Below are 27,981 nucleotides of genomic sequence, written 5' to 3'. Positions count from 1 at the left end.
CCAAGGCCTAACAAGCATTTTCTCAGATCCCACTGCAGCCTGGAAAGGAGGGAGCTGGGGGAATGCACCACCACAGTCACCTCAGTGTTATCACTGCTGAAGCAAACTTCTACATCATGTACCTGTAAATAAACTTATGAAGGATGAATTTATGCATAAATATATCTATAACAATGCTGGTGTGCCCCCCGCTGCTATATTCCTGATGGAGCACCAGCGCCAGGAAGGGCTGAGAGCCTCAGCTGCCCTCCAGGTAGCAGCACACAGTTCAAGGTGAAAGGTCTGTGCACAGCGCTGAGAGCTGGCTGTGAGCCAACTCAAACCATGACTGGGGAGGAATTTTGGCTCTTGTTCAAATAAGCGGATTCCAAAAGAGTGGTTTCACTTTCACACTGGGGTACAGTAAAAAACATGATTTACTGGAATTACCCCCCTGCACCTGTTCAAGGGGAAGCCGCACCCAGTTCAGAGGGCTACATAAAGAGGGGCTGTGCTGGGCTTCTCCCATGCCAGGAGCTGCGGGGCACGCAGGGAGAAGGTAGGGCCCTGGGGATGAGCTGTGGGGCCGGGAGCAGCAGGCAGCGGGATCTTGTGGGTCTCGTGCCTCCTGTTGCCGGTGTTGGGGCACGGCTGGGGAGATGGCAGGGCAGGAGAAGAGGGGTGCGAGGGCAGCGGGCGGGCGGTGTGTGCTCCTCCGTGGGCTGCAGGAAGCCGCCTTTGCTGGCAGCCGCTTTGGGGGAGCTCGGGGGAGCCGTGTGCGCTGCGGGGCTGAGCTGGGAGGGGGCCGGGCTCAGAGGTGGGGCCGGATGGCTGCGCTGCCCTGAAGGCAGGAGCGATGGGACTGCTGCTGGGGGTTCCTGGCCCCCGAGCCGCTCCTTGGGGAGCAGGGCAGCTCCGTGCTGATGAGGGGCAGGCACGGCACATCCTGCTCTGTCCCCAAGCCCAGGGGCTCAGTTCTTCCTCTTCCTCCCCGTGCAGGGAGGGTGGGATTCTCCTCTCTTACAGTCCAAGCGCCAGCACCCAGAGCGCTCTGGTTCCTGGGACAGCCCCACAGAGGTAGCAGTGTTCCCAGAGCCCCTTTCCCTGGGGCAGGGCTGGGGAAGACACTCTCGGGGGCTGTTCCCATGAAACGGGGTGCAGGCATTGCCATGGCAGGTTCTGCTGCCAGCCTTGCTGCTTCCCGTGTTTGCTTCCAAGGAGAAAGTCGATCCAGAGTTATGCCCTGAATGTGCTTAGTGCCTCTCTGCGGGCACTGACACTGTCGCTTGTGGCCCTTTCCCTATTCCTGCAGCAATGGGAAGCCGTGTAGGGACTGCCAAGGGTGCCTGGGGGCAGGTTCAGGGGGTGCCTGGGCTGGAGTTAATGTTCAGGGCAGTCTCTGGCTCCTGAGACCGAATCAGTGCTGGAAGCGCTCCGGTGGGAGAGAATCTCCGAGGGGACAGGGCTGGGACAGGTGGCTCAAGTGGACAAGCTCCAGCAGTGACCCAGAGCCAGCAGATCCCTTCCCAAGCAGCTGTCCTGCACTGAGGCTCTGCCGTCCAGGGAGCAGCTGGACATGTGCCCAAAGAAAACAATTGGTGTTGGAAGTCCCTCCTGTGCTCTGCGAGCACACCCAGCTTTCCCGTGCTGCTGAACTGCCCTTATCTCGAGCCAGTGGCTTTTCCTGCTTCTGCTTTCCCCAGTGGAGGAGAAGTGTTGACCTCCAGTGCTCCCTGGAATGAATCCTCACTGCTCATGGGTTGCCTTCTTCTCACTGTCTACTTCTCTCCTTTAGGATTTTGGGCCTTTCCTTCCTGGTGCCCTTCCTCCTGAATTATTGAGGTGGTTCTCATCCTCTCCTCCACACCCTGCCGTGTGTCCCAGGCCTGCCACTGCTGCTGTGCTGTGTCCCCTGAGCTGGGGCCCTCGGTTGCTGGTGTCTGCTGGGAAGCCAAGGCTGGGAGCAACGGGAGCACCTGCTGTGAGGTGGGTGAGGGGAATCAGAGCCCACAGCCCTTGCACAGATTGCCCAGATCTGCAGGGATTCCCGAGGGAAAGCTGCCCCTCGAGGCTCTGGAAGGGTACAGGAGACCTTGGATCTATGTCTGAGTTTAAGCCCCTGGGATCAATACCTGTGCTGGTAAGCGTGTTGTGACCTTGGTGGGATGGAAGCTGGATGCTCAGAAGGATTTTTTGCAAGGAATAAATCTCTGCAGTATCCAAGTGAACTGAGACTGGACAGTTTTCAGGGTTGTGTGACAGTATCAAAACCCCCAAAGGTTTAAAGGTAGATGTCCAGTGAAAGTGCCAGGTCTGTTAGGGTCAGAATTGTGGAATGATGGAATGGCCTGATTTGGAAGGGATACACCGGGGGCCTGGGAGAGGCAGGATTGAAAGCTTTCCTGAAATCCAAAAAGCTCAGATTAACTGGCTGTCCTTGATCAACTCCACGTGTTAATGCGATGTGAAAAGAATTTTAGAGTGAGAAGCAGGACTTTGCCTCTTGAGTCTATAGTGGCTTTGACCCATGAGTGCCTTGTCCTTCAGGGGTTTTTCAATAACAAGTGACCAGCAGTGATGGACCTGTACTGGTTTAAAAGACAGGTGTCTGCCAAAAAAGGTGGGAAGCTTCCTGGAAAAGAGAATATGACCCACTTCTCTCCGTATTATTATAGCTTTGAAATTATGGGGCTTTCAGTCAATGATATAGGAATAGGAATAACAGGTATTTACTAGAGGATATATATATACACCAGGAGAAACAAACAGCGGCGGCAGCAGCACCAAAGAAAGGCAGACACCCAATGGCAGCCTTGTCTCACCTGTCAGGCACCGCCCCTTGGGTGCAGTTCCGGGCACAGCCAGCAGGGGCGCTGGTGGCTCCCGGCCGGGCTGGGTGGGTGCGATGATTCCTCCTTGGCTGCAGGGGGCGCTGTGGCGCGAGCTCGGCCACCTCTGGGCCAGCAATGGCGGCTCGGGGACAGGGAGAGGAGAGTTGGCTTCCCCTGCACGGCCCACGGGGAGCAGCCGCTCTCAGCGCCCCTGCAGAGCCAGGGCGGGGAATCCGAGTGTAGCAAAACACCCCGAAGCAGTGGCAGAAGCAGAGAGGCCTGGGCTGGGGATCACTCCTTTACACAGTATGAGAAACAAGGCTCACTTTAAAATTTTTCGAAGTTTAATAAGAGATAAAAAGTACAGTGTCCAGGGCTGGGGTGTCTGGCAAACTGCCAAAAAGAGCGCAGTTAACTATATCAGCTTTTCTTACGTACTTTCTCATTGCATTGGTCAAATGCATATTTGTACAGGTTGTACATATTCATGCATTCCTTTACGTTTACATTTTCTAGTAATTGTCTATCTTAGTTCAAACCCTGACCTCATCTTCTTACCGTAGGTGCCACAATAGAGGTGTGATCTTCAGAGTCCTGTATTTTATTTCCTCACATGGCCCCTTCGTCTGGTGTTTGACAGTTATTGATAGCTGAAGGGTCAGAGGTAGATTCCTCCTTGCTCTTTTGGTGTTACTTGCCTGGTTTGTTTTGTTGTTTTTTTTTTTCTTTTCAATGTTATCCTATAGGTGTTCTAGGCATTTTTACAAGCACTTTCAATCAACGTTAGCTGTTTCACTGCTGTCAGTTAGTTGCAGAAATAAAGGCATCCGGTATTATTTCACAACAACTATTACTTCTGCAATGGGCATTTGGCCGACAAGACCCTCTGTGCTGACAAGCAGCAGATCATGGAGGGCCCCTCTCCGAGTGGGCTCCCAAAGTCTCCAGTCACTCCTGGTGGGCCAGCAGGATGCCCCAGGCACAGCTGTGGACAGGGACAAGGTGGATTTCCCCCCTGCACTGGGCTGGGCCCCCTGAGCGTGCCAGGAAGCAGCTCCTGGCAAGAGGCGTGAGTGGGGCGAGGGAGGGGCTGCTCTGGCAGCTGGAGCAGGAGCACAGCTCAGAGCCCGTGTGGCCGTGCCGGGCGTGGGGGGAGTGTGTCTGGGGAGTGTGGGGTGCCCGTGGGGGGAGCGTGTGAGCGCTGCCTGCGGGTGCTGGGAGCAGCAGGCTGGGCCAGGCAGCGAGCAGGGCAGGCGTGGGGCTGGGCAGAGGGTGCAGGATGCAGGCTGGGCTGTTGGATGGGCACAGGGGCTGTGCCAGTGCTCCAGGGAGCCAGGAATGTCCCTGGCTGTCTGCATTTGTGGGCCGAGGAGTTCTGCTGGGAGGATGTGGGTGACGGTGAAGGCAGCACCTTGTCCAGGGCAGGTTGTGTGGCTGAGTGAGACTATGTGTGTATCTGTGTGTGTGTCTGAGTGTGTGTCGTTGCGTGTCTGTGTCTGATACCTGGAAAACCTTCACAATTCATGAACGTTGTAAAGCAGGTATGTTTTTATTCAGCGCTGAGATGCATGGCGGATAGCTCTTCCAAAGGCACGTGCGCTTCTAACGTTACTCGTCCTTCTCTTTATTCTCTAAAGTATTACATGCACATTAAGTTTTACAATATGCCTACACATATTCATCACATAGCTCCACCTAGCTTTGCTTTGTATTATAATGAGTGTTCTGGTTTAGGGCAGATTTGGGAGGAAACCTCTGAATAGGGTCCCTCAGGGAGAAGAAAACCCAAACAGCTCCTCCCCCAGCTGGTCTGGGAAAAAATCTCCTTAGGGAAAAGTGGAAAAAGCTATTCATTTAACAAACAAAGTGCCAACAAGGATGAAAAAAATGAATAGCACAAACCAATAAAAGCTCTTGTTGTTCTCAAGTGAGATGGCAAATTCAGAAAGTCTTTGCTGTGGGTAGCTCAGCTCGCTCAGTCTCTTATCAGTCCTTCCAGTTCTGGAAAAACACCAAGGTCCAGGCCCTGGTGGGCCACAGGTGTGCGATCCCAGTGTTTCTCTGGGTTTTTCAGTCCAGGACAGGTTTAAACAGCCCCAAGAAAAAGAGAAAAAAAAAAAGTCCAGGGAACTTCTCTGCCTCAGCAATTAAACTAACTAAAAGCACAGGAGATCTCTGTCCTGCTGTCCATCTCTGCTGCAGACAGCACAGTCCAGGAGCCGGAATGTGGAGGAGTCAGAGCAGTTTTTGAAAACCAACTGCGTGTCTCTCTTCCCCTGCCCTCAGTCTCGGAACCAGTCTTAAAGGTACAGAACACAATATCCAACATAAACAGAACAGACGACTGGGAACACAGGCATCATAAAGTCACCCTAGGACAATGAGCCTAAAGTCCTTCTGCGCTTGCTCGGGGCTGTCTGGTGGTTGTCTGGTGGTTGCCTGGTGGTCATGTGGTGGATGTGGAAGTAAGAAGTCTTCTTCAGGGTTGAACTCTTCACCTTGCCTCTTTTCGCATGCTCCCTGGTCTCATGCCCTCGTTCCAAGCCTCAAGGCTGGTCTTGGCTGGTTTAGGGGTCCAAGTAGCCTTCCTTATCACAGCCTTGCATTGTCTCATCCTGCTTTTGCAAGCAGTTTCTTTCTTATCAGTGATAGCCTTGCATGCCTGCTTTTTTTGTTAAGCAAGATATATTGTCTGGACTGCTACTCCTAATCAATCACCCCTTGACTCCTAACTTTCTTGCCTCAGATAATTAGTAAAATCTTTTCTAGAAAATTAGTAAATTCTTTTACTTAATACAAAGATTCTTTTCCGCAATTCTTACGATATGTATTTTTCAATGCCTTACTATGTACTTTCGACAAGGAAGGTAATATATTGCCATTCGTTGCAACATTCTCTAATTCTAAACAGTATTATAATAGACAATACTAGATATGCACTAACTAATATCAATAAAACAATTATGGGGTGACATAATGTATTTAAAATTCTAGTTCCAGTTGGCAACTATCCAAAGAGCACATCTCACCAGTGACGGCTTGCATCTTGTTTTATTTGTGAAACTCGGCTTATTTTCTTTGCACCATTATGAATAGTAATTAGAGTTTTCTCTCCATTTTCCTGAATTTCTCTCAAAATTTTATCAGGTCTTGAGGTTTTATTAATCACTTTACTAATGTAAAGTTCATCCCTATAGGTGTAGGTGACAACCTGTGATACATTGTGTTGTTGGACTTTATCAACTGGTGGGCTATAATTGGTGCCAAATATGAAAAATCATGCTTAACAATCTCAACAAAATTACAAATACAAAAAGTAGAATGATCCTTAACAGGCAACATTACATTGTCACCAATTTTTACAAAAACACAAGCAGTGTTTAAACATACACAGCCTTGAACAAACTTGATTAAACTTCTGCAAGCTAAATTGCTAAATATTCCCGTCCACAATGCATTCATTTTACTTGGGTAAGTTTTAGTTTTAGTTCACTATTATTCAGTGTTACTTTCCAAGGGGCCTCTGGAACCTTCTTTACTCGAGTGTGGTGGATCCAAGAGCTCTGTTCTTTGATCTTAATCATGGTGAAGGTGGTGAGAAGCTCCTGGAATGGTCTTTCTCACTGTGGTTCCAAAGTTTTTTCTGCAAGAGACTTAATGTATACATAATCTCTAGGCTGCATGTCATGCACTGGCCCATCTAATCCTCTGCTCTGAGTTCTAGCTACATGCTTTTCAATTTTTCTGAGTTGTTTACTCATGGCCACCATGTAGCTGGCCAGCATTTCTTCCCCAGCTTGGGTAGACATTCCCTTTTGCAGCCCACATGGTCTACCATAAAGCATTTCAAAAGGACTTAACTCTTTTTTAATTCTGGGTTTAGTCCGGATCTGTAGTAATGCCAGTGGGAGAGATTGGGGTCAGGGTAAATTAGCATCTTGTCCTAGCCTCACAATTTGCTGTTTAATTAAATGGTTCATTTTCTCCACTTGGCCCCTCGACTTAGGGTGGTACGGAGTGCGGAGTTCCCAATCTGTGCCCAAGTGACAGATAATTTGCTGTACTATTTTTGAAATAAAATGTATTTCTCTATCTGAGGATACTGTGGCTGGAACTCCAAAGCGTGGTATTATCTCTTGCAACAATACTCCAGTAACCTCCTGGGCTTTGTCAGTCTTGGTGGGGAAAGCTTCTGGCCACCCGGAAAATGTATCTGTTAACACCAGCAAATATTGATACCCCCCTTTCTTGGAAGTTCTGAAAAATCAATTTGCCACTGTTGCCAGGGCCCCTGGCCCTTTCCAATTTGACCAAGTTTTGGGCTGGGGGCATTCTTGGGGTTAGTCTGGAGGCAAAGGTCACACTGCTGGGTCACTTGAATAATGGTAGCATATAAATCCCTGGCAGTAATCTTTTCAATTAGATAGCTATACAAGGCATCTATTTTCCAGTGTGTATTCTGATGTTCCTCCGTTACTAGTGGCCATAAGAAATGGGAGGGGATGACCAGCTTCCCTACTGCAATAACAGCCCAGCCCTCTTGGTTATATGTTCCCTCTTGGTCTTTAATTAGTTTTCTATCTTGTTTATTATATATTTCAAGATTTGAAGTATATAATGAAGGTTTACCTTCAAGGGAGATCTGGCAGTCTGGAATCAAGGCTCCTTCAACTGCTGTCTCACCTTTTGCTGCTTCTTTTGCCTCTCTGTCTGCCAGCTCGTTTCCTTCCTCCAATTCTGAGCTCACCTTCTGGTGTGCCTTAACGTGCATAATTGCTACCTTCTCAGGCAGCTGCACTGTTTCTAGTAGTCACATTATCTCTTGTGCATGTTTGATGGTCTTTCCTTGGGAGTTCAACAATCCCCTTTTTTCCCAAATGGCTCCATGTGCATGTACAACTCCAAATGCATATCTTGAGTCTGTATAAGTGTTTATTTCCTTTTGCTGTATCTAAGGCACGGGTTAAAGCAATTATCTTGGCCTTTTGTGCAGAGGTATCGGTTGGCAAAAGCCCAGATGCTATTACCTCTCTGCAGGTGGTAACTGCATACCTAACATGTCATTTTCCACTGATGAGGGAGCTGCTTCCATCAGTGAACCAGGTTTTTGCATCATCCAAATAGGTGTCTTTCAGATCTGGATGGCTGGAGTAGGTGGCTTCGATGGTCCCTAGGCAGTCGCGGTATACTGGCTCCCCTTGATTCCCGCTGAGAAAAGAAGCTGGGTTGACAATGTTAGTTACCACTATTTCTACATCATCTTATTCTCCCATGATGGCTTGGTATTTCAGGAACCTTTGTAGGGAAATCTAATGTCCACCTTTCACTTCCAGCACTGCGGACACTGTGTGAGACACTAGTACAGTCATTTTCTGGCCCAAGGTGAATTTGCATGCCTCTTGGATATTTAGCACATCTGCTGCGATGGCTCTGAGGCACCCTGTACATCCCTCAGTTGCTGCATCTTAGAAAAGCATGCAACTGCCCTTTGAGATGGGCTTAGGTCCTGTGCTAGTATCCCCAGGGCAATTCCCTGTTTCTCATGGGAAAACAGAAACAATGGTTTACTCATGTGTGGAAGTCCTAGAGCTGGAGCTAACACGGGAGCCTTCTTCAGCTGGTGAAAAGCTCATGTGGCCCCCCTTTGTCCACTGAAGGTCTCTGTTTCCATTTGTAATGAGCACATACAGAGATTTTACAAGCAATGTATAGTTGTGTATCCACAACCTACACTATCCAGTCATTCCCAAAAAGGTTTGCCGTTCCTTTACTGTCTGAGGTTTTGGGGTTCGATATATCGCTTCTTTACGGTCTTGCCTCAAAGTCTGTTGTCTAGCACTAACCTCATAACTTAGGTAGATCAATTTCTGCTTTACTACTTGAGCCTTTTTCTTGAATACCCTGTACCCCTGGAGTCCTAGAAAGTTTAAGAGGCTTACTGTCTATGCCACACACGTCACTTTTGCCCAGGTGGCTACGAGGAGATTGTCTACGTACTGCAACAGCTTTCCTTCCTCTGGTGGAGCTTCCCAGGACTAAGTTTTTTGCAAGTTGTTCTCCAAATAAAGTGGGTGAGTTCTTGAATTCCTGAGGCAAAACTGTGCATTGTGAGATGAGTTTTATGCCTACTTTTAGGGCTCTCCTGTTCAAATGCAAAAATTTTCTGGCTGGCTTAATGGAGAGGAAGGCAAAAGAAGGTGTCCTTCAGATCTAAAATGGTAAACCAAGTTAGCTTTGGTGTTAAGCACGTTAACAAAGTAGCTGGGTTTGCCACTATGGGGTAGAGATCTTCAGTTATCCTATTGACAGCCTGTAAGTCCTGCACCACTTGATATGACCCATTGGGTTTTGGAACAGGTAAAATGGGAACGTAGAAGTCAGATTGACAATCTTTTAACAACTCTAATTGCAAAAAGTTCTCAATTACTGGGCTAATTCCTTCCCTAGATTCCTTCTTCAAGGGGTACTGTTTAATTCTAACTTGTTGTTTCCCCTCTTTAAGTTTAATTACTAAAAGAGCTGCGTTTTTCGCTCTCCCTGATACACTGGAAGCCCACACCCCAGGAAACACGTGGCTAATTATTTCTTCACTAATTTCCTCTTTTGTTTCAATAGTTGTTAACATTAAACCCAACACTTCCACCTACTGTTGATCATTTACCTCCAGAGTAATTTCCCCTTTTTTAAAAGTAATGGTTGCTTGTAATGGTTCTAATAAATCTCTACCCAAAAGTGTTTTCAGAGAATTGGGCATATAGAAGAACTTACGAATGCCCCATTGTTTCCCAAGCTTGTAGTTCAATGGTTTGCAAAAATACGCCTTTTCAGATTGACTAGTTGCCCCTTGCACCACAACATAATCATTCCCCACAGGCACTAAAGCTTTATTTAAAATTGAACATGTCGCTCCTGTATCGATCAAAAATTTCACCTTTTTCCTTTTTTCTCCCAGCTTTATTGTTATAACCAGTGAATCCACTGGGGTAGAATCCCTCAGTCTTCTTCAATCTTCTTTCACGTGTGCGACCACGCCCTCTCTTCCCCGGTTCCCTTTTTCTTGTCAGTTATTTCGCCTCCTTTCTGGGCACTGATTTTTTCAGAGACCAAATTTCTTGCAAATTGCACACTGTTCTTTACCCAACAAAGATGGGTCTTGTCTGGGTGGTCTCTGTCTGTCTACCTCTCCCTTCTTCACTTACAACTGCCACCAGTTTTCTCATTCCTTGCCTGTAACCCTCTTCTCCACTGCTAAAATCTCTCCATGCCTCATCTAATAGGGCTTCTAGGTTCCTCCCATCTGCCCCTCAAAGCTTCTGAAGTTTACATCTAAGGTCTCCTATGGACTGCCCCAAAAATAAATAGACTAGCTGTTGTATTCTTACCTCAGACCCAAGGCCCAGTGATGTGTGACGGCACATTGCGTCTCTGAAGTGGTCCAGGAATTCGAATGGTGACTCAGAGGGACCTTGTTTAACTGCATGCAAGGCTGACCAGTTAATAGTTTTGGGAATGGCTCTCTCCATCCCTTTTGCTATCCATTCTTGACAGCTTTTCAACTTTTTCATTTCAGCTGTTTTATTTGGGTCTCACTGTGGATTTTGAAGTGGGAAATAATCTTTTACATCCAGTTGTTGGGTTTTATAATAGTCTTCTTCTAAATCCCCTGCTGTTTTTGAAATTGATTGCTTTTCTGTTTCAGTCAGCGCATCTAATAGTAACTGCATATCACTCCAATCTGAATTATGTTGCTTTATTATATCTCTTAAATGTTTAGCCGTGCTTACTGTCTTGCTTCAGTAATTTTAAGCAATCTTTTGCCATGCTTCTAGGTCAATTGTGGAAAAGGGTACTTTAACTAATACTTTTTCTCCCTCTGACCTTGCTATGTCCTGTAGGGGTGCTTGCAATACATGCTTTCTAGTCTGAGATGAAATTAGACTACTAGGAGAGGAGTGGGCTGGAATTGATGTTCCTTCTGAGTCTGCATCCTCCTCCTGTCTGCTAGGGGGAGGCTTAAATAAGTCTGTTAAATCTTATTCTTGGGTTACAGTACAATGAACTTTATCTAGTTTTGTGCATCTTTCTCCTATACTGCATGCTGTACAGCACCTCTTAAGCTTTCTTTTATTTGCCTTATTCTGCTTTCAAGGGCAAGTACCAAAGGATCAGAGGGGGCCCTAATTCCACAGTCTCTTTGCCATTCAGGGTGATTTTGAAGGGAGAAAAACATATCTGCATAAGAAACGTTGTCTCCCATTTCCCTTCCTGTCTCAAAAACAACATTGACTGTAACAAGGTGTTGTATTATAAAGTTCTAGCAAGTGGCCATCTCACTCCATCTTCCAATCGATACAGAGGCCACCAATGACTACAGTATTTTATAAGAGTTTGTTTGTTCTCTGTACCCTCAGTCCCCACAATCTCCCTCTAATGTGCCAAAATACAGCCCAGCAGGCTGGCTTTAGAAATCTCTTTGCTTTGTCCAGTCCCTGTTATCTCCTTCTTCTTGTCCTATCTCGTTTCCACCCAAATCTTTCTTCACAACCTTTCACAGTCTTTTCCCAGTGTTCCTCCCACATACCCCTGGTTTCAGGTACTAAATGTGACTTTTCACACTGTCTTGGTTTAGGAAGACAGGTATCTGCTAGGTAAAATTACAATCAGAGGCTCTTTGGCAAAGATTTGGGAAATAGGAATAGCAGTTCTTTTCTAGTATGTAATACAAAGCAAACAAACACAAAAAAAACTCCCCCCCCCACCAAACAACTACAGCATTAATGACAAACGACAACAGTACCAAGAACCTTGAGGGCTTTGTTTCACAAAACCCAGGGCAGTTTGGTTTCGCTGTCCCTGCAGGATCCTCAGAGCACCAAGCTGGAACAGTGGAAAAGTCCCGGGCTGGTCGCTGGGATGGCAGGGTGTCCCGGCAGGCAGGGGCAGGATGTCCCGGCAGCGCAGGGGTGCAGGGTCACGCTGCAGCAAGAGGAGCAGCGCCGAAGAAGCTGAAGACGAGGCAGAAAAGCGGCCCAGCTTCTGCTCGGCAGTGCTTTGCGGCGGCTGAGATCCTCGAGGAGCGGCCGACACGCGTCTCCCGAACGCCGGAAGCAGAAAAGCACGCAGCTGCCTCAAGCTGTGTCTTTTACCTGCGTTATCTCCCCCTTCCACCTTTTGTCCATCTCTTTGTTTCAGCCAAGCACTCTCAAGTATCCAACACCCGGTCCCCTTGGCAACCCGTGGGGAAAAAATTCCCCAGAGAAAGAAGGAACAAACCCAACCCCCAACATTATCCACCCCGAATTTTTTTCCCATACAAACATATTACATTGAGTTTTAACTATTAAAAATACATATATATATATGCAAATATGGATGCAGCCACATTGTCATGGGTAGTTCACCCCAAAACAAGGTCCCCTTGAGGTATGCATCGGGTCTCTCCATCCTTTTGCATCACCCACCAGGTGCAACCTGGTCCCTGAGCGAAGACAACCCCACGGATGGGATTGTCTTTGCTGGAGGCAGGATTAATCCAAACAGTTTTTCCCAGCATACCTCTCATGTGTACCACTGGAACCTTATCTCCGTCTGTCTTTTGCAAGGGCTCAGATTGGGCAGGACCTGCTCGGTTGGTGGAACCTCGAGTGTTCACCAACCAGGTGGCCTTTGCTAAATTAGTATCTTAATTTTTAAAGGTTCTTTCACCTAGTGCTTTCAAGGTAGTTTTAAGCAGGCCATTGCACCGTTCAACTTTCCCGGCCGCTGGTGCATGATAAGGAATATGGTACACCCACTCAATGCCATGTTCTCTAGCCCAGGTGCTTATAAGACTATTCTTGAAATGAGTCCCATTGTCCGACTCGATTCTCTCAGGGGTGCCATGTCTCCACAGGACTTGTTTTTCCAGGCCCAGGATGGTGTTCCAGGCAGTAGCATGAGGCACAGGGTAGGTCTCCAACCATCCAGTGGTGGCTTCCACTATGGTTAGCACATAACGCTTGCCCTGGCGAGTTTGGGGAAGGGTGATGTAGTCAATCTGCCAGGCTTCCCCATATTTATATTTGGACCACCGCCCACCATACCATAAGGGCTTCACCCGCTTGGCTTGCTTGATTGCAGCACATGTCTCACAGTCATGGATAACCTGAGAAATACTGTCCATGGTTAAATCCACCCCTCGGTCTCGGGCCCACTTATAGGTGGCATCTCTGCCCTGATGACCCGAGGCATCATGGGCCCATCGAGCTAGGAACAACTCTCCCTTGTGTTGCCAATCTAAATCTATCTTTGACACTTCTATCTTGGCAGCCTGATCTACCTGCTTGTTGTTTTGGTGTTCTTCATTAGCCCGACTCTTGGGAACATGGGCATCTACATGGCGGACTTTCACAGGCAGCTTCTCTACACGAGTGGCAACGTCCTTCCATTCATCAGCAGCCCAGATTGGTTTTCCTCTACGCTGCCAGTTGGCCTTTTTCCACCTTTCCAGCCAGCCCCACAGAGCATTGGCTACCATCCACGAATCAGTGTAGAGGTAGAGCTTTGGCCACTTCTCTCTTTCAGCAATGTCAAGGGCTAATTGAACAGCTTTGAGTTCAGCAAGCTGACTTGATCCCCCGTCTCCTTCAGTGGCTTCTGCAACCTGTCGTGTGGGGCTCCATACGGCTGCTTTCCACTTACGGTTCATTCCCACGATGCGACAGGAACCGTCAGTGAAGAGAGCGTAGTGTGTTTCTTCTGCTGGCAGTTGGTTGTATGGAGGAGCTTCTTCAGCTCGTGTCACTTGCTCCTCTTCGTCCGTGAAACCGAAGTTTTCTCCTTCCGGCCAGTTTGTAATTATCTCCAAAATCCCAGGGCGATTTGGGTTTCCAATACGGGCACGCTGTGTGATGAGGGCAGTCCATTTGCTCCATGTGGCATCGGTGGCATGGTGCGTGGAGGGAGCCTTTCCTTTAAACATCCACCCCAGCACTGGTAGTCGGGGTGCCAAGAGGAGTTGTACTTCTGTGCCAATCACTTCTGAGGCGGCTTGAACTCCTTCATAGGCGGCCAAGATCTCCTTCTCTGTGGGAGTGTAGTTGGCTTCAGATCCTCTGTAACTTCGACTCCAGAATCCCAGTGGTCGGCCTCGGGTCTCCCCTGGCACCTTCTGCCAAAGGCTCCAGGACAAACCGTTGTTCCCGGCTGCAGAATAAAGCACATTCTTCACATCTGGTCCCGTCCTGACTGGGCCAAGGGCTACTGCATGAGCAATCTCCTGCTTGATCTGGGCAAAGGCTTGTTGCTGTTCAGGGCCCCAGTGGAAATTGTTTTTCTTGCGGGTAACCAGGTAGAGAGGGCTCACGATCTGACTGTACTCAGGAATGTGCATCCTCCAAAAACCTATGGCTCCTAGGAAAGCTTGTGTTTCCTTTTTGCTGGTCGGTGGAGACATTGCTGTGATCTTATCAATGACCTCAGTGGGGATCTGCCGCCGTCCATCTTGCCACTTTACTCCCAGGAACTGGATCTCTCTGGCAGGTCCCTTGACTTTGCTCTTCTTGATGGCAAACCCGGCTTTCAGCAAAATCTGGATGATCCTCTCTCCTTTCTCGAACACTTCAGCTGCAGTCTTTCCCCACACAATGATGTCATCAATGTACTGTAGATGTTCCGGAGCCTCACCTTTCTCCAGTGCAGCCTGGATCAGCCCATGGCAGATGGTGGGGCTGTGTTTCCACCCCTGGGGCAGCCGGTTCCAGGTGTACTGCACGCCCCTCCAGGTGAAAGCAAACTGAGGCCTGCATTCTGCAGCTAGAGGAATGGAGAAAAATGCATTGGCAATGTCAATAGTGGCATACTACCTCGCTGCCTTGGACTCTAGCTCGTACTGAAGTTCTAGCATGTCCGGCACAGCAGCGCTCAGCGGTGGAGTCACTTTATTCAATGCACGATAGTCTACAGTCAGTCTCTATTTTCTATTAGACTTGCGCACAGGCCAGATGGGGCTGTTGAAGGGTGAGTGGGTTTTGCTGACCACCCCTTGGCTCTCCAGCTCACGGATCATCTTGTGGATGGGGATCATGGCGTCTCGATTTGTCCGATACTGCCGACGGTGCACTGTCGAGGTGGCAACAGGTACTTGTTGTTCTTCTACCTTCAGGAGTCCCACTGCAGATGGGTTCTCTGATAGTCCCGGCAAGGTGTTCAACTGCTTAATGTTCTCTGTCTCCACAGCAGCTATTCCAAAAGCCCATCTGAGTCCTTTAGGGTCTTTATAATATCCATTCCTGAGGAAGTCTATGCCCAGAATACATGGAGCCTCTGGGCCGGTCACAATCGGAAGTTTCTGCCACTCCTTCCCGGTCAGGCTCACCTCGGCTTCAACCAGAGTCAGTTCCTGTGATCCCCCCGTCACCCCGGCAATGGAAATCGGTTCTGCCCCCACATGTCCTGATGGCATTAGAGTACACTGCGACCCAGTATCTACTAAAGCTTCATATTTTTGTGGCTCTGATGTCCCAGGCCACCGAATCCACACAGTCCAAAAAACCCGATTTTCCCGTGCCTCTTCCTGGCTAGAGGCAGGGCCCCTCTAGCACTGGTTATTATTCCCTTCTTGGACATACATGGTAGAGGTTCCTTCGAGGGAATCTGACACAGCATTCCCACCTCCGTAATACCTGGCAGCTTGCTCATGGGAGGCTGAGGCTACCTTCATTCTAGTGGAACTCCCTCTGTTAGCGTTTCTCTCCTTGAGCTCACGTACCCGTGCTGCCAGGACAGAAGTAGGTTTCCCATGCCACGCTCCCATGTCCTCCCCATGGTCCCGCAGATAAAACCACAGGTCAGCTCGAGGGGTGTACCCTCTCTCTCTTGCTGGGGGATGTTGGGCTCTGATTCTGGGGCCTGTGACTCGCACCGGTGCTACATGGGAACTGTTCCTTCTCATCTCCTCTCTCACCTCCTTTATCTCCTCTTTGAGTTCCTTCACCACCGCAGAGACATGAGCCTGCATTGGGCCACTGATCATACTTTCATAATTTCTGAGCTTGTTGGCAACAGAACCCACTGTCTCTCGGTTATCCTCGGCATTAATTGTTGCGATGAATGTGGCGTATTGGGATGGTCCATGAGTTGCCAGATTCCACAACATGTGCCCTGTGCATTTAACCTTGTCGGGGTCATTATCATGCTGTCCGGTCCTCCCAAAAAGTACTTCCAATACTGCCACTTCTCTCAACTGTTGGATTCCTTCCTCAAGGGTCTTCCATCGCATTCTATTGTTGTGCTCTTGCATTCTGTCTCTGTGGACAAATCTCTCTCTCACACTCATTAGAAGTCGTTCCCAAAGGGGAAGGGGCCTTTGCTCTCTTACAAATACCTGATTTATACCTGAGTCCTGGGTCAAGGGTCCCAAATTCCTTGCTTCAGCACTATCCAGTTGCACACCTGTACCCATAAGGTCCCAGACTCGAAGTAGCCAGGCTGTATAAGCCTCACGTCCTCGTCGTGCAATATCTTTTTGCAGATTACGTAGACTTTCATATGTCAGGGACTCAGTGATGATCTCAACCTGTGGCTCTTCTGTGGGCTGTGAGGACCCTCCTTTCTTACCCTTAATATCAGGATCTGACGATTTCACTTTACACTTCCTTGTTTCCACAGGGGCGACTGCTGCTGGCTGTGGCTGCCCTTGTGGTTCAGCTGGAACCTGGACAGTTGTAACATCTGTGGGTTCCACTGCTGCACCATCAGTCTCTGCCTTCTCGGGGCAGGGGGAGGGTTTTTCATGAGCTGGGGAAATGTACTCCCTCAGCATCTGGCCCATCTCATGTATCTCTTTTACCAGAGCCTCAACCCAATCCGGGTGGGTCCTTTCTGAGGCAGGCTGTGGGGCAGAGTCAGGCTCTGGGGTATCATCCCTATTCTGTGGGCTAGGTATCAGGGTGGTTATCCAGGTCAATCTTCCCTTATCTCTGAATGCTAAACAGAATACGCATATTAGCAGCACCAGCCATTGTATGATATCATTAGCATTCAGAGAGGATTTAAACCCTTCAAAAACTGGTGGGGCAGACCCAAAGAGATGGGTAAAGGGTTGGGAAAAAGAAACTTCCCTCGGTGTCATTTCCTCACAGTAGGTACCATTGTTAAAGTAACTCCAAAAACACACAGTTAGTGTACGATAGCCTTGAATCCATGTGCCTGCCTTCCAGAGGAAATTAAAAATCCATGAGTTCTTCACCTTATTAAGCCATAAAATAAACTGGATGACAGTCACAGTAGCCTTAGTTATAGGGCCCATGTTTAGATAAGGGCCTGCAAATGGAAGGAATACAGCCACAACCACATGCCACCCAAACCAGGCTAAGTTAGACCACATGATGCAGCCTAATGAGGTTTTTATATCCAACGCACACAAAAGAAAGTACTAGGTTAGTTAAGAACTGCTATTTCTCTTCCCTTTTCTTTTCTCAGTGCCCTCAAGCCCCACACTTGGGCGCCAAAATCTGTCTTGGTTTAGGAAGACAGGTATCTGCTAGGTAAAATTACAATCAGAGGCTCTTTGGCAAAGATTTGGGAAATAGGAATAGCAGTTCTTTACTAGTATGTAATACAAAGCAAACAAACACAAAAAAAACTCCCCCCCCACCAAACAACTACAGCATTAATGACAAACGACAACAGTACCAAGAACCTTGAGGGCTTTGTTTCACAAAACCCAGGGCAGTTTGGTTTCGGTGTCCCTGCAGGATCCTCAGAGCACCAAACTGGAACAGTGGAAAAGTCCCGGGCTGGTAGCTGGGATGGCAGGGTGTCCCGGCAGGCAGGGGCAGGATGTCCCGGCAGCGCAGGGAGTGCAGGGTCACGCTGCAGCAAGAGGAGCAGCGCCGAAGAAGCTGAAGACGAGGCAGAAAAGCGGCCCAGCTTCTGCTCGGCAGTGCTTTGCGGCGGCTGAGATCCTCGAGGAGCGGCCGACACGCGTCTCCCGAACGCCGGAAGCAGAAAAGCCCGCAGCTGCCTCAAGCTGTGTCTTTTACCTGCGTTATCTCCCCCTTCCACCTTTTGTCCATCTCTTTGTTTCAGCCAAGCACTCTCAAGTATCCAACACCCGGTCCCCTTGGCAACCCGTGGGGAAAAAATTCCCCAGAGAAAGAAGGAACAAACCCAACCCCCAACACACACACAAGCTTTAAAATCTCGGGTTCAAAGTCTATTTGGCTAAAAAGTTGTTCCTGCTCGCACTGGGTCCACATACTGTGTCACCTAGCAGAAGAACAATACCAATGCCCTGCACAAATCTTACACTGTAACAATACTCACATGAGATGCAACCTTCTAGACAAACTGAAAACTCTACAATTCTCACAAAAACAAGCTATCCTGTTTATTTCTTCTGAAACATTCAAATCTTTTCGCGCAGGTTAATCTCAATCTAATACTACCAGCTTCCCCACAGAAATCCTTTCTATTCCTTCTAGATAAACCCATTCATCTCTTTCTATCCAACAATTCACTGGATTCACAAATTCTCAAGGATCAAGTCCAAACCACTGGGGGAAAGGGGTTCCTTCAATTTGTCTAGCCACAGTTAAAACATATGCGATCACCGTGTTCAAACACAACACTCTTCACATTCATACTCAGTCTGATGGCTTTGCTTTTCTCTGGCTCACTTGAGGTTGGAAACACGGACAGAGCTCCTCACTTGCTTCGTACCGAGGGTATGTCTCACTCATTCACACAACCAAAACGTCTGAAATCAGCAATCTCACAATCACAATTCTAATAGCAGCAACAAAAGTTTAATTCAGACAAAACCCAGGATTCACTCAATCCACTCCCCAGGATCGCTAGCAACTGTGCTACCAGTCAGCAAATCCTTCCGTCAGCATGAATCCCTCTGCCAGCGGTGGTTGCTTGCAGGCCCAAACCTTACCTAAACAGGGACTACGCGGTGTGTAAGGGGTCTCTCACGGCTTATCAGCAGCCCTAGCCAAGCGTACAACTTACAGGCTACTTAGATTTGAAACATATCATTGATCCACAGTTCCAAAAGGCTGTTGTCTGCCTCCGCAGCGAGCGAACTGAGGAGCGGAGTTCCTCCGGAGAAAATCCTGGGGTGTGCTTTGGGACATCCACCTGCCTGCTATTCCTGCAGCCGGACAGAGAGCCTCCTGGCTGGCTCGCCAAAGGATACGCAGAAAAACTCCACAACTCGTGAAAGTTGTAAAGTAGGTATGATTTTATTCGGCACTGAGATGCGTGGGGGATAGCTTCTCCAAAGACATCTGCGCTTCTAGCAATACTCCTGTTTGTTCTCAAAAGTATTGCATATGCATCAAGTATTACAACACACCTATACATATTCATTACCTAGCTTAGCCTAGCCTTGCTTCATATTACAATGAGCTTAAATTCCTTCTGTGCCTGCGCAGGGCTCTCTGGTGGTCGCATGGTGGATGAAGTAAGAAGTCTTCTTCAGGGTTGAACTCTTCGCCTTGCCTCTTTATGCATATTCCCTGGTCTCGTGCCCTCAGTCTAAGCCTCAAGGCCATTCTTGGCCAGTTTAGGGGTCCAAGCAGTCTTCCTTATCAGAGCCTTGCATTGTCTCATCCTGCTTTTACAAGCAGGTTCTTTCTTATCAGTGATAGCCTTGCATGCTTTCATCCTGCTTTTGCAAGCACAGTAAATGTCAAGCAGGATACATTGTCTGGACTGCTACTCCGAAGCTATAACCGCTTGGGTGAACCTATGAGGGTTTAACTCATAACCCTCTTGCCTCGTGTGTGTCTGTGTGTGGGCGCATGTCTGTGTTGTCTCTGGGATACACACTCTACTTAGGGTTGATCCTGCAAACAGGAAAGCAACAGGCACATCCAGTGTGCTGGGAATGGGACCCTGGCTCTTTTGCCATCCCAGGCTGGGCTCCAGCAGCCGGCTGGGAGCAATCCCCAGGGCTGCAGCTGCTGCAGAGCCTCTGCCAGGAGGCTGGGGCCTCTGACAGCACCTTAGGGAAAGTCTCTTTTCTTCCTCCACAGACATGGCTTCACAGGAGGACACACGAGAGGGGGATGCAAAGGCACAGCTCCTGGCAGAGGCATTTCAGGAGGAAGGATTGGATCCTGGATACTGGCTGCCCAAAGCTTCACAGATTCTGGGAATAAAGTGCAGAGAAGCCCTGCAACATCTGGCATATGAAGATTACCTGAAGCTGGAGTGTGAAGTACGTCACTGCTGGGAGAAAAAGGCACTCCAGAAACTCATGAAAATAACAGATGACAAAACATGTGAGGAGTTGCAAAAGCATGACGTGGAGAAGACAAAGGAGAGACAAGAAGTGGCCAGACAAGCCATGAAGGATCTGACAGAAATGCTCAACAGCCGCAGCCACAGCCAGGATGCTGTGAAGGAGAAAGCAGAGACTCTGTGGCAAGCCATGGAGATTCTCAAGGAGTTCTGGCCACCACGAGAGAAACCCTTGGCAGATACACTGGAGGGCATCCAGAAGCAGCTGGAGCAGCAGGAGTTGTCAGCAGGCAGGAGGGAGAACATCCCTGACATGGAGATGCTGAGGCGGGCGTCGGGGGGACGGGCCCTGCAGGGCATCTACAGAACCAGCAGACCCGAAGATGTGCTGGCAAAGCGAGAGCAGCTCCTCAGGGTTCCTGAGGGATTCCAGCTCATCGATCCAGAGCAAGGATCACTGCTTGAGAGGAAGGAGTTCTCATCCTCTGCCGCAGAATCCACTTTCACCAAGTCCATGGAGCAGCTGGGGTTCAGCATGAGTGTTTCTGCCAAAGCCTCATTCTTGGGGATTAATCTGGGATCGGGTGTGGATCAGGGCACCTCCTCACAGTCACAGGACACCCACCAGTCCCGCTCTGAGCAGAGCTACTTTTGCACCACCATGTACCAGTACATCCCTCTGGCTTCCTGCTACTTCCAAAGGCATCAGCTTCTCCTCTCGGATGTGGCCCTGCAGGAGCTGCAAGACATGGAGCAGCTCTTGAGCTTCACTCAGGAAGACAAGGCCGCCCTGCTGGATAGGTGTGAGAGGTTCTTCAGCAGGTTTGGGTCCCACGTAAACCAAGGTCCGCTCCACTTTGGGGGAATATTCTGGTGGAAGGCATCGACAGTAGGATTCCAAGCTGAGCAGAGGGAAGAGATGAAGCGACAAACATGTGAAGCACTGAACAGCTTTGTCGGGGCCAGCTGGGGCAGCTTCGGAGCCAGTGCTGCAGGGGCCCTGGATGTTTCTAAATCCAGCTCAAATGCTTCTATCCTGGGAAGAGCCAGAGAGAGTTCTCATACAGCAATTCAGCTCTCCGTGGTCAACACAGGAGGCCCACCAGACACAGCTTCTTTTCCTCAGTGGAAAATGGGGCTCCTGTCTGATAACACAACGTGGTGCGTTATCGACCGTGGCTTTGAGCTGATCCCAGTGTGGGATGTCATCATGAGAAATCACAGCGGGGATTTTAAGTCCGTGGGTCAGATGAGCAGAGCCCTCAGGGATGCGTACAAGGAGCTGACAAATCAGAGTGTTGGCACCACTTTTGGAGAGGAAATAGAAATTGCAGTGCAAGAGGCCAGAGATTTCTTGGGGACTGTGAAGACCTGGGAGGTGGCAGTGGATGAAAGGAAGCTGCTCATGCTGATGAAGCTTAAAGATGATCTGAATGCAAAAACCAGGAACCCCAGTGTGTGGATCAACGTGTGCCTGTCGGACAAAGCCCTGCAGGACTTCCTGGTGAACACCGTGTGGAGCTGCCAGGAGTCACCTCCAGAAAACACCAGCTCTATCAAAGTAATGTTGAGAAGCCTTCTGGATCCTCACATCTACTCTGTCAAGGACTTCCCTGAGGCTTCCTTCATTATGCAATGGATCTTCCAGACTGAGCATGCACTTCCCAAATCTCCCAAAGTCTCTGAGCTTGGAGACCTCATTAAAACACTGAAGCAAATGAAGGAACACATCCATGCTGTCACCTACGCACCAGGAAGCTCTGCTTCTGCCATTCATGAAGCAAAGAAAAAAGCCACCCTGACCAGCAGCCTCGCCATTTATTCCTTCCTCCAGTCTCTCCAGGAACAGGCTCAGAAGGACATGGAACTGTTGGTGCTCTTGATTGCCACCAGCACAGGGTACCAGGTGGAAAGCAGCACTTTCCAGCACCTCCTTGGACACCCAGAAATTCAGTACATGGCCAAGGAAATGGAAGTGGCAGTTGAGGAGTACGTGAACCTGAAGGAGCGAGATGCCGACAGAGCTGAGGCCTTCCTTCTGCTGACGGGTCTGACTGTGACACCCAAAAGGCAAGAGCTGTCCCCTGAGCAGAAGAGGGAGCGTTTAGATTTCATGGAAGATCACATGAAAGGCTTGTGGTCCCCACGGATAAAGAATCTCCTCCAAAAGCACAGGGGAGACAAAAACTGGGAGAGGCTGGAACAGGACTTGTGTTCCTTGATCAGTGGGTGCTTGGATGGCAAATGGGATGAACAGAAGATGCAGAACATAGTCAGTGACCTGGAAGACACTTTTCCAACACCTGAGCCACCCCGTCAATCCAAGCCCAAGTCAGACAGCAGCCAATCCAAACCAAATGAAGCCATTGCAAACCAGGCGTTCCTCCAGTTGCTCAAGCGCCTTGGACTCGAAAGTCACTATCCAAGAAAAATGGGGATGGGAGATTTCCACACCATCTGCAAGACATCTCTGCAGGACAGCCAGCCCAGCAAGGACACAGAACTGCCATTATACTACTTGCAAAAGCTGTTAACCGTGGACTACCAGGTGAGGTACCTGACTTGCTGGGATGACAGCAACCCAAAATTTGCACCCGTGCCACAAACCACAGAGCAAAAGGACCAACACTCAGACTCCTTTGAAAATTTTCTTGATAATCTGACAAAAGCAGCCCCTGAACATGCAAGCAGGGACGGCCATGTGCACCCCATGGACCTGCAGATGGCCATTTTCCATTGTGCTGATGACTTCCTGAGACAGACCCTTGCAACCAAGCTGGCCTTCTGCCAACTGGCGCTGCCTCTGCTGGTGCCCAACCCGTGCACTTTACACATCGAGTTCCCGCTCTACGCCCTCAGCCAAATCCAAAGGAGCTGGAAAGAGGCGGGGAAGTCAGGAAAGCAGGCCGGAACAAGGAATTACAACAACAAACTCATCTTTCAGGCCCAGACACCCATCGTGTCCTTCATCCGCATTGGCAGCTCGGCCTCCTCTTCCAAGTCTCAGCTGCTGAACGCTCTGCTGAGCAGACGCAAACACGACACTTTCTTCCACCGCCACTGCAGGGGCAGCACCAGAGAGCGTTTGCTGATGGAAGGGGTGGTGGAGATCGCCTGGTACTGCCCCCGCGGGAGCCCCGATGACACCTTTGAGTGCTGCGTGGCTTTCTGTAACCTGCATGGAGACGCCAGGGATCACGGAGCACAGCTGCAGTTCCTGCAGGAGATATCTGCTGTCAACGTGGCTCTTGTGTCTGATTTGGAGCACATGGACAGTCGGGGGAAAGAGCTTCTGCAGGGCTTGTGGCAGTCACAAAGGCCTTTGGTTTGTCTTCTCACGGAAAAAGAGAACATTGCATCTGGACAGGGCAGCAAAAACCTAACAATAGGGATCAAGAATAGAAATGAAGCAGAACTGATGGATCAGCTGACTGAGACAATTGGGAATCTCCTGGAAGGGTCTAATCCACATTTTAGCCTCGACACCTGTGTGGACAAAGCTCGTCAGCACGGATTCATAGTGGATGCAGATCAACCTGCATGTGTGACAGCCAAAGCAAAGGCCAAGGAGCTGGTGGACCTTCTGAAGAAAGAGAAGCTGTCTGAGATCAAATCCCAGCTGCTGCCACTTCAAGGAAAACTGTGGTACCAGTGGTGCAAAAAGGACAAAGAGCTCACTCGCTTGCAGGAAAAGGGGAACAAGAGCATTGAGCATCATCGCAGCCAAATTGAAAGCGAGAAGAAAGCAATACGAGAAAAGCAACTTGATCAAGCTTTTCCTCTCAACCCACTGATGAAATCATTCCTCAGCTTTCTCCAGGCCAAGCCAGCAGATACCAAGAAATACTTCCTGCAGTGGATGAAGGTCTTTATGGATGAGCTGTCATGCGGTCGCCTTGAAGAACTGAGGAGAGACTATCATGAGTTATGGTCTGAAATCCTGGCACAAAAGAAAAACAAGGAAAAAACCAGTGTGAATGCTCAGTGTCTGAGACACTTGGATGCCCTCTCTGATGAAATCAGTGATTCATCCATCAGCCTGGGGCACCTTCTGAGAGAAGTAGGGCAGATTTATGAAGCTCTAGAATCAGTGAAGACAAATATTTACAATTCTGTCAAACTGCCGGAAGTTGCCGCAGAGTTGATGGTTTCGGGGTATGCAATGGAGCTGATGGATGGGGACGCTTCTTACCTGCCCTTGCGCTGGGTGGGAGCAATCTTTGACAGCTTAATTGAGAGGCTGGGGGACAAACGAGTGTTTGTGCTCTCCGTGCTGGGCATCCAGAGCACGGGCAAGTCCACCCTGCTGAATGCCATGTTTGGTCTGCAGTTCAACGTCAGCGCGGGGAGATGCACCCGCGGAGCCTTTATGCAGCTGATCCCAGTGGGCGAGGAGCTGCAGCAAGACTTGGGCTTTGATTTTGTGCTGGTGGTTGACACAGAGGGACTTCGTGCCATCGAGGTGGCCAATAAACAGTCCCTGAACCATGACAATGAGTTGGCCACCTTTGTCATTGGTGTTGGCAACTTGACTGTGATCAATATCTTTGGAGAAAATCCGTCGGAAATGCAAGATGTTCTCCAGATCGCTGTGCAGGCTTTCCTGAGGATGAAGAAAGTCAATCTTTCTCCAAGCTGCCTCTTTGTCCATCAAAATGTGGGAGAAGCAACTGCCAAGGAGCAGAACATGGAAGGACAAAGGCGTTTGCAGGAAAAGCTGGATGAAATGACGGTGGTAGCTGCTCAGCAGGAATTCTGTGACATCTCCTCCTTCGGCGATGTCATTGGCTTTGATGTGAAGACCCACATTCACTACTTTGCTCACCTGTGGGAAGGAAATCCCCCAATGGCACCACCCAACCCCACCTACAGCCAGAATGTCCAGCAACTCAAGAGCAAAATCCTCCAGGCTGCCAAGGACTCACAGGGCAGCATTTTGAGGCTCTCGGGCCTGAAAGTTCGTATTGCTGACCTCTGGAATGCTTTGCTGAATGAAAACTTTGTTTTCAGCTTCAAGAATTCCCTGGAGATTGCTGCGTACAGGAAACTGGAAAGTGCCTTTAGTCAGTGGACCTGGAGGCTGAGGAGTCACATCTTAGATGTACAGATGAGACTGGAGAACAAAATTCGAAATGGGGACTTGCAGAATGTGACCAGAGAACAGCTTGAAGGGCTGGTGCAAGAGACAAGTGATGCCATTGAGAAAGAAGTGGAAAAGTATTTCAGGGAAGACAACGACCATGAGACAGTGGTGCAGTGGAAATCAAGCACAGAGCTGAAGCTGAAAGAACTAAAAGAGACTCTTCTTCATGAAACGAAAAAGAAATGTGAGAATCTTCTTGAGCTACAGAAGGAGCAGAGGAAACTGGATGCAAGGAAGTTGCAATATGAAGATGAGCTCCTGAGAAGGAGTAGGGAGCTGGCTGTGACTGTGAAAGGGAAGAGCCTCAGTGAGAGAGAACTGAGAGACAACTTTACTCTTCTCTGGAATGAGTGGATTGCCGAAGTCTCCAATGCTGCTCCTCCTCCAGAACGGGTGAATATCGATGCAGAAATCGAAGATGTCCTTCTAGAGCAGTTTAAGGAGCCAGGTTTCCATGAACGGATCAGATCATTTCATAAAGGCAGAGGATTTTCTTTTGACAAGGAGAAACACATCACGAAGAAAAAGTATTTTGGCATTATCCCAGATCCCAGGAGCATTTCCAATGCTGATGTGATCAACTTTCAGCACATCACAGACAACATCACAGCAAGTGTGAACGCAAACATTGATAAGAAGGAACAGGAGAAACGCGATTACAGTCGAAGTTTTATCCATGAAATACTCAATGAAGTACAGGACGGTGTGAACTCTGTTCCCAGCGATGCAAAATGTACTTTTAACAGAGAGTACAGCATAGAGTTGTCTCTGTACCTGTGCAAAATGGCAGCAGAGAGGTTTAAAGCCATGCACGAAGCATTCCAAAAGGCAAATGACCCAGTCGTGTACCTGAGCAGCAAGAGAGAAGATTTCTTCCAGTGTTTTCAGATTTCCTGCCAAGGAGCCACTTCAATCACAACTTTTGCTGGTTTCCTTTGTGACAAGATTGAACCAGCTCTTCGCCAGGCAGTCTATGAGAGGACGGCTAAAGACATTGCTGAGGACATGCAGGGCAGATTCCCAGATTTCCGGGGCAACAGAGCCACTCTGGAAGTTTCCATCCTGAGATACCTGGCAGAAGAAGAAAATTTTGAGTATTTCAAGCAGTACCTTATGTTCCCAAAAGAGTTTTTTCAGAGGTACATTGAGAGACGAGTGAAGAGTCACTGTTTAGATGGGAGCAGGAGGCTGGAGAAGTTTTTAGATTCCTCCCTTAATCTTCTCTTTGGAAACATCCTGTCAGCTGTTTCTTTATCAACCCTAACTGTCAAAGACAGAAAGGACAGAGAAGACAAAGTCTCTCTTTGGCTGGATGAATTTTGCAGGGAACTGAGAGAGGTGATCAGCTTGCCCAGAAGTGACCTGAAGGGCATCGAGCACCAGGAGGTCACAGACATTGAATTCCTGAGCAGTGTCATGGCAGAAGCTGTGGAAGACCTGGGGAAAAGGCTCAAAAAAGAATTTGCTGGTGCTGACATGAGCTCGTTTTCAACGCAGCCTCACACGATCCTGGCGGAGCATTTTTCGGGGTGCTGGGAACAGTGTCCCTTTTGTGGGGCTGTCTGCACAAACACCATGCAGGGACATGATGGAGATCATCAACTGATTTTCCATCGCCCAGAAGCTTTGGCGGGATGGAGGTGGCATGGGACAGACCACCTGAGCATTGATATTTGTTCCAGTGATGTCGCAAGTGACTGCAGTTTTGTAATTGATGGCAATGTATCAATCCCCTTCAAGACATACCGTGATGCTGGACCTCCTTATTCCACTTGGAACATTCTTCCTGATCCATCCATGCAGGCGTACTGGAAATGGTTTGTGTCTCATTTCCAGACAGAGCTGGAAGCTTTGTACAACAGGAAATTTCAGGGCAAAGGAGAAATCCCTGAGGCATGGCGGAGAATTACCAAGCAGGAAGCACTGGCAGAGCTGGAGAGGCATTAGGCCATGTCCATGTGGAGGAAGAATCAGAAGAGCTTTGCAGTTTAGGAGAACATTTTTCAAGGCTCTCCACACAATGCAGTTCCAATGATGATGCTCTCAAGCCTATTGAAGACAGTGTTATCCAATTGCTCCCACATTTGGTGAAAGAAGGCACGCTACTGTGGCCGTCACTTATCAATTTCCTCACTTCATGATACAGCCAGAATTCTCTTGTCTTCTTGCCATAAACATTTCCCTGTGCTTTGTCCTAGAGCCAAATCAAACCCCTTCCTTTGGGTGACTGACTTCGTGGCTAAGCCTGAGCCCAAGGGCCAGGGCCAGGGCAAAGGCAGCAATCCAAGCACCCCCTGGATCAGCTGCTTTAAGACAAGAATGGACAGTGCCCCAAAGGCAGTTTTCCTGCAGCAAGGAGGTGTCCTGCTCAGAGAAAGGGCTGCAGGACCTGAGGCCAGCTCCATGCTGGCTGCAAGCTGGGCTGCTTGGCTTTTGGGCATCATCCTTCCCTCCCTCATTGCAGCCTCCTGGATCAACTGAGGCCGTTCTCCCAGCAGGAGCTGTTGTGCCTCCAGGTACAGGAAAGCAGTGACATGACTGCCCGGGGGCTCAGACAGTGCTTTCACTCCCTTTCTCTGAGGTGCTGTGTCTCTGTCCCAGGCAGCTGCTCCTGCTCAGGTGTGTGGGGCTGCTGCCCTTCCCTCCAGCCCTCAGCCCCAGCAGGAGCTGCTCCTGCCCTTGGCCCCTCTGCTGAGCAAAAGCCTTTGGAATGCCCCATGGGGAGAATCCTGTCTGCCAGCACCTTGTGCAGCAGCCCTGGGGGCAGTGCTGGTGCTGTCCAGGCAGGCTGCTGGC

The 27,981-nt window shown here is 49.1% G+C and overlaps 1 protein-coding gene across 4 annotated transcripts; it reads left to right on the top strand.

Annotated features, from left to right (window-relative positions):
- Window positions 1–476: 476 nt before the first annotated feature.
- Window positions 477–27,751, top strand: LOC136287430 (interferon-induced very large GTPase 1-like). Of its 4 annotated transcripts, none has more exons than XM_066180178.1 (2): window positions 477–538; window positions 19,835–27,751. In XM_066180178.1, the coding sequence occupies exon 2, from the start codon at window positions 19,837–19,839 to the stop codon at window positions 27,130–27,132; it is 7,296 nt and encodes a 2,431-aa protein (XP_066036275.1). In that variant the 5' UTR covers window positions 477–538; window positions 19,835–19,836; the 3' UTR covers window positions 27,133–27,751. The 4 variants fall into 4 exon arrangements, 3 of the variants coding, with proteins under 3 accessions (XP_066036275.1, XP_066036274.1, XP_066036273.1); XM_066180177.1 differs by lacking the exon at window positions 477–538 and adding an exon at window positions 1,865–1,965; XR_010720153.1 differs by lacking the exons at window positions 477–538; window positions 19,835–27,751 and adding exons at window positions 1,941–1,965; window positions 18,873–18,957.
- The last annotated feature ends 230 nt before the right edge of the window (window positions 27,752–27,981 follow it).

The sequence above is a fragment of the Chamaea fasciata genome, unplaced genomic scaffold (genome assembly GCF_029207755.1).
Source record: "Chamaea fasciata isolate MVZ Bird 193981 ecotype frontalis unplaced genomic scaffold, bChaFas1.0.hap1 SCAF_3, whole genome shotgun sequence".
Taxonomy (NCBI): Eukaryota; Metazoa; Chordata; class Aves; order Passeriformes; family Sylviidae; genus Chamaea; species Chamaea fasciata.
The sequence above is the reverse complement of the archived record's forward strand: the minus strand, read 5'-3'. Positions and strand labels throughout refer to the sequence as shown.